We start from the raw sequence: 6656 nt of genomic DNA, 5'->3' as shown, positions 1-6656 counted from the left end.
TATCAACAGGAGACACCAAATTAGCTTCTTTACAAAACAGTGGAATGTTAAATATGAACAGAATGGAAAGAGTATGTGCATGGTGGCAGGCATCAAAGGCAAGTCCAGTACTACTGAGATTTGTGTCTTGAAAAAGTAACTTGAGCTTTTGTCTAATATGGTGGAATTGGAGTTTTTAAAAAATGAGTTAATTACCATTAAAAGAAAAACAGACTAGTTAGAGTGGAAAGAAAAAAAAATAGAATCAGAATGGCATCTAATCTGAAAGTGATATACCAAAAGCATTGCCTGACATTGCAGATAAGGATGGGAAACTAATTAACAAATTTAAGCAGCTTCAATTTAAAACTATATTTTAGCTCTAACAGGCCTTAAACAAATTTGCACTAAGTTTTTGGCAGACAGGCCAAGTCATTTGTTAATTTTTAGCTACAATAACTTAAAAGGTGAGCATCTTTACCATCCGCAGACTCTTCAAAATTAACACTTAATCAAGAAGCAACACCAAACCCAGGAACAAAACAAGTGTGTACCAGCACCAGCTTCTGCAGACTTCCACTAGATGAAATAAGCACAGAAGGAAAAATAAAATATCCCAAATGAAATCATTAGAGTGTTGGGGGACATTTTGAAAACAAAACAAAACCAAAAAAAAAATAAATTAATTTCTATTCCAAAACTAATTGGCAGGAAAGATACAAAGCCAAATGCAACATAAGACAAATGCAATTAGAATGAGTTTGTTAAAATAATCAGCTTTAGAGAACAGCACTGTCAACCTGTCAGGCACCTTGCTTTTGTGTGTTTGCCACCTCCAGGTCTCCTGTAGAATCGTGCCACATTTATTTAATTAAATGATTCTTATTAACTAATGTTGCTAAAGCACCTGCCAGATGTGTGTTAGGAACCAGAAGTGTAACTCTTTGCTGACTATAGAGAGGTAAGACTGTGTTTGCAAGGGGAACCAACAACACAGGAATACATACTGATTATCAACACTGAACTAAATGTACCCACAGTAACTGCTGTGGGTAATTAAACAGTAATTTTTTTTAATTTTTATTTTTACTTTTTTTCACAATTTATTCATTATATATCCCGATTGAAGACCCCTCCCTCAATTCCTCCCAGTCCCGCCCTTACTCCCTCTTCCCTCCATCCCCTTCCTCTAGTCCACTGAAAGGGGGAGTTCTTCTCTTCTGCCCATAGTTTATCAAGTCTCACCAGGACTGATTGGATCGTCTTCCCTGAGGCCTGGCAAGACTGCATCGCCAGGGGCAAGTGAATAAAGAACAGTCAATCAAGTTCATGACAGAGGCAGCCCCTGCTCCCCTCACTCGGCAACCCACATGGAGACTGAGCTGCCTCTCAGTAGGGCGTCTAGGTCCTCTCTGGGCATGGTCAGCATGATTTTTATATCATGGCAACTCCGTACTGTGAGTAACTTAAACAGGAAGATGACAAACTGTCAGTAAGTAGGGAAGCGCTGAGGCCAGAACGCTGGGACCATTTAGTGTGGATATCACAGGTAACAAGAACCTTTCAGAGCCAATGCCTACCACTACCAATGAATAATTCTTGTAATGGTTTAGGGTGCTAATTTGACATCTTAAACTATTGGGAGGCTGTGGAGAATGTGCATTCTGAGAAAGACAAGAACTCGAATCAAAAAAGATCTGGCTATAAGGCTGAAACCATATTTTCTGAACTTGTTTTGCACCACAAATGATTCAATATTTTCCAAACTTTCTGATTAAATGTGCTCATTTTCCCCATTGGTTAAAAAAAAAAAAAAATAGCAAATGTCATTAAGCGCATTTGGAATATGGTAGGGATTTTTCTACTGCAGAAATGTTGGAAGGCCCCTGGTTTGAAAGCATCCCAAACAGATGGCTCTATTCAGCTACAATAACCTCTTCATGTCAGAGTATTATAAATACATATTTATGCGTCTAGAAATCCTGAAAAGGGCTGGAAAAAAAACGTGTTGTCGTCTCGTTAGTTTTACCACGAAATCTTTTCTTGGATATACATTTAGACTTTAATTAACGGTGAAACTGGGGGTCAGAGTGAGTAGGCCCACACACCTAGCAACCTTTACACTGCCGTCTCGTTCCTCAGCCAGTGAGCGGAGAGCGCGCCGTGCATGACGGGAGTAGGCAACGGGACTTCTGGGAAATGTAGTCTCACGCCGCCGCCCTGCTCGTCATTCCTGTAATGGCTGCTTTCTGTCGGGTAAGGTACAAAACTCCGCTCCCGGGGATTCCCTCATTGATTACCCGGGTGCAGTTGTGAAAAACGCAGCAAATTTGCATCCTCCCCGGGAAAAGGAACAATTCTTTTCCAGATCTTTATGTCAGATCTTGGGATGCATTTGCTTTTCGGCTGGGTTTCGTTTAGCTGTCTGTGTGGGAGAACTAACTTATATCTAGTCTTTTTGAACGAACTTTTAGAGAGTGTTTTCTGTACCCATTACCCATTTCTGTCCTTCCACCTCGTTTCTCTAAGATAATCTTTAAATTCTCCTCCCCACCCTAATAGGCTGTGTCACCGGTAACCTCTTAGCCTTGGCAGCCGGAGCCCCAGAGAGGGAATATTTCACTTTGGAGAGAATTTTACACATACCGCTGTTTTGGTGAGTCTGATTAATTCCTCGCAACTTCACAGACTTACATATTGTGTTCTTTGACTTTTGCCAGATTTGCCTGCATTTTTAGATAGGAGACATGCTAAGAAAATGTGATTTTCACTTATGAGGGTATTTTAAGTTTTTAAGTGTCTTCGTGAATTTTTTTTTTCTCTTTTCTTAATGATAAACAGCTGTCCAGTTTCAGTTTGGCCTATGCATATCCTGTTGGAATTACTGTTGAAACTGCCAAGGCCAGGGTGTTGTCACAAGATTAACCTAAAATGACTATCTCTAAGAACACTTCCTTAGTTTTGTCATGTGTGAAGTGACAAATTCTGAAATGATTCCCAAAGTCCAGATTGTTGTATGTTTATATTGTCATTCAAGAAAGCAAGGCTTTTTAACCTTTTGTTTTTAACTTTTTGTTTCTTTTGTGTCCGTGTTTAATTTCTAGGAAAGTTCAGCCCTCAAGATCCCAAAATCATGAATTCAGTTTCAACACAACTGATCTTAGTCCTTACTTCACTGCTTTTGATTCTGCCTGTTGCTGAAGCAGTAGAAGCCGGAGATGCCATTGCGCTGTTACTAGGTGTGGTTCTCAGCATCACAGGCATCTGTGCATGCTTGGGGATATACGCAAGAAAGCGAAATGGACAAATATGACTTTGAGGGACTCTGCTGAATTTGACTTCACCCTGACTGCATTGAAAACCATTGTGCTCTTGAGGCCAAACCCAAGGTTTGATCTCTGCTCTTCCCAGTAAGAGAGTTCCTGTTGGGAGTGTGATTCACCTTCTTAGAGAGCAGATGCGGGGTGGAAGAGGCTCTTAATCACAAAGAGTGCGCTGATTATGCTAATTATGTGGCCTATCATTTGTATTTGCTGCTTGGGAAGGGGGTCAAGATAAGAGGGCTTAAGTTTGTATAAGTATTAGTTCATACCTTCGAATTATCAAAGCACATGAAATTGGAAGAAGGAAGTGTTTGGTCAGAATCTAGTAAATCAACGTTGCTATTATAATCACTGCCATTTGAATTCTAGGGGGGGTCATTTTCTCCACTTTTTCACTGTTTTGTTTTTGTTTTTTAATGCTTCTTTTTTTTTTTAATCTCTTCCTAGTTGATATTGTACTTAGATATTAAATTGCCAAAAATTGAAACTTTTATGTCTGAGAAAAAGTTTAATGAAAATGTACTGAACATGTCTAATACTAAAATGAAAAAAGATTTATTAAAAAGTAACTTTATATTAATTGAATAATATCTCCTTTCTGAGAAGTACTGTATTAAATACATATCTATTATGCCATCAATTCATGTATTTTTTATCTGCTTATATCTATGTGTGAACTGATTATTTATAAGCTAAGTGTAGAGGGACTTGCTACTTTACCTTAAAGGATCACAGTGCATGAGAAACAGGCATCTTTGAGATAGGAGAGGCCTCTGGGAAAAAAAATCCAAAAATACAAAAGGAAATGTATTGACCTGCATTGATTTGTACACCAGCTAAAAGGATGTACCTTGTTTGCCTTAGTAATTCAAAGAGTCCCAAAACCAACAGATTACAGAGGTTTTAAATTCACATTGTTGGGCCATGGACAAAAGTCGTGGGTTAGAATCTGTATTTGAAATGTCATGATAGGGTCAAGAAAAACTACTCAGACCTGTTAGTACTCAGGAATCTCGTCAGGGCTTTATGTTCCGGACACAACGTTAAATCCTAAGTTTCAGTCTGTAGAAGTAGGGAGAGTGAGACCTGGAGCTCCATGCTTGACAAGAGTCTCCCGCCCTGTGTTTAAGTCAGAAGATTCAGCCAGAATTAGTCCCGTAAATCAAACTAACCGATATTTTCAATGAGAGCAGATAATCAAGTTGTTCTCCAAAATTCATTATCCAATCTCTCCGTCTAGAGAACCTTAAGAGCCCTGACTTGTGTTGGGAAAGAGGCTGTGTGAATAAAATCCAGTGTATAGAGCCTTTCCCCAAATGAACTGACGGGGCCTGCCTGAGAGTTTTGTTAATGGTGAAAGGTAGCGAGGAGTGCTTGCATTACAAAGACATGGAAACCAAATCTGTTTACTGCTTTTACACGTGTTTTATCTTTTCACCAGAGAAGACACCAACAGTCTTGGTTTGGGTAAACTGGCATTTAATAAAACTCATTGTGCATGCTTAGGAAAAAAAAGACTGATACAGGTGGCAGGGTTAGCTGTCACCTTTTCTACACCAGCTCACTGAAGCTGACTTAGAGAGACTGCTCTCTCTTCCTTGCAAGTCTCAACTTTTCTGTGATAGGAAAACATCTAATGTAAGGCATATTTTAAGTCTCAGTGATTTAGTCACCTCCAGGGACTATTTTTAGAATATTCAAAATAAGAATGCAGGAAAGCAGTGTTTACTGGCAGTGTGTTTCCAAAAGTACTCCAAAAAACTGTTTTCAAAAACTGCATTTCCCATTTTAGGCTTAGAAGCAGAGGTAGGGGATATGCTTTCTAAAAATAGCTTTACTGGGACATGGAGGTGACTTAGTGCTTGTATTTAAGGTGTTTTGCATTCACTGATGACCTGAGCTTGATCCTCAGAATCTACAGAGTGTAAGAAGAGAACCAACTCCCACAACACTCTGAAGTCCATACCTGGTCCATACTACCTGGGCATGCTCCCAACCTCTGACCTAGATACTAAATAATTATTGTTTAATGTAATTTTAAAGGAGGGGGGGGAAGAATTGTCATTTGGTTTTTTGTTTGTTTGTTTGTTTTTACTTAGGCTATATTATTTTGCCTAAAAACAAACCTGAGCTAGGTAGATGGCTCTGTTGATAATAGTGCTTGCTGTACAATCATAAAGATAACACCCACATAAAATCCTGGTGCTGTAGCACATGCCTAGAACCCCTACCCCAGGGATACAGAGACACTTGTATCCTGGGGCTTGCTGCGTACCCACAAACCAATTCACTGAGTTCTGAGTTCAGTGAGAGGCCCTGCTCCCAAAAAATAGGCATGGCATAAGAAAGTCCAGTGTGTTCTGCCTTCCATATGTGCACACTCATAAGTACCACACACAAAATAACCGAAAAGAAAGTCTGATGATGGAGATTAGTTTCATAAAATTTGCAGAGCTAAAACCCATCTAGGAAGCAACAGTTACAATTTTCTTGGATTTTGTTGTTGTTATTGCTGTTCGTTTGTCCTTAAGTTCAGATCCTTTCCAATTATACAGTTCAGCACATCGCTTATAGGGAATACCTTTCAAGCTGCAGTTAGAGGAGCCGGGCTGACAGCTGTCTGTCCCTCAGGTACCTGGCACAATGTCTGATGTCTGATAAATGTTCTGCTACTTAGATAACCTGAGTTCAGTTAAAAAGCAGAAACAATAAATAAAGAACTTAAGGTCCTTGCCAGTATTTTTGTTATTTCTGCTTCACTGCTTTCAGGACTGTATTTTTACTCTTCAGAAGGTGGGATATAATGTATGTTGTCCTGGGGATCTTCAGTTTATTCTAGATTGGGGCTTTGGGGCTTTTCAGAGTTCTTAAATTTAGATGTTTTGGGGTTGTTGTTTGTTTGTTTGTTTGTTTGTTTGTTTGTTTGTTTTTCCCCAAAAAGGAAAATTTTCTCCACTATTTCTTCAAATACTTTCTCAGCCTGACCACTTCTCCTTTCATGTTAGTACTACAGTGGCCCAATAGTAGATAGTTTGTTGGAGACCTAACAGTTTATTAGCCTTTGTTCTGTTGTTCATACTGTGTAATTTCCAGTGCTGTAGCCTCAGAGTTATAACCCTACAATTGTACTCATTTCAATTAAAATGTTATCATTTGCTTTATCTTTGTATCTTCTGTTCAATTGCTTAAGAGTTTCTGCTTTTTTCATGTGTTTCAAACATTGTGAAAGTATTTTTAATTCTGCAGCAAATACAGAATGTAAAAAAGTTTTCAGACCTTTAAACGCTAGATCAGCATCCACGGATGAATCAATTAGAACTACTGTTGATATTGACCCCAATGACTGTGTAATTG

General features: G+C 38.9%; 1 protein-coding gene across 1 annotated transcript; it reads left to right on the top strand.

The window, feature by feature from the left end:
• Positions 1-2164: 2164 nt before the first annotated feature.
• On the top strand, positions 2165-6463 carry Smim30 (small integral membrane protein 30). Its single transcript, XM_021626818.2, has 3 exons — positions 2165-2235; positions 2542-2635; positions 3084-6463. The coding sequence occupies exon 3, from the start codon at positions 3113-3115 to the stop codon at positions 3290-3292; it is 180 nt and encodes a 59-aa protein (XP_021482493.1). The 5' UTR covers positions 2165-2235; positions 2542-2635; positions 3084-3112; the 3' UTR covers positions 3293-6463.
• The last annotated feature ends 193 nt before the right edge of the window (positions 6464-6656 follow it).

Source organism: Meriones unguiculatus, chromosome 21, assembly GCF_030254825.1.
Source record: "Meriones unguiculatus strain TT.TT164.6M chromosome 21, Bangor_MerUng_6.1, whole genome shotgun sequence".
NCBI lineage: Eukaryota > Metazoa > Chordata > Mammalia > Rodentia > Muridae > Meriones > Meriones unguiculatus.
This window is presented reverse-complemented; position numbering and strand designations above follow the sequence as displayed.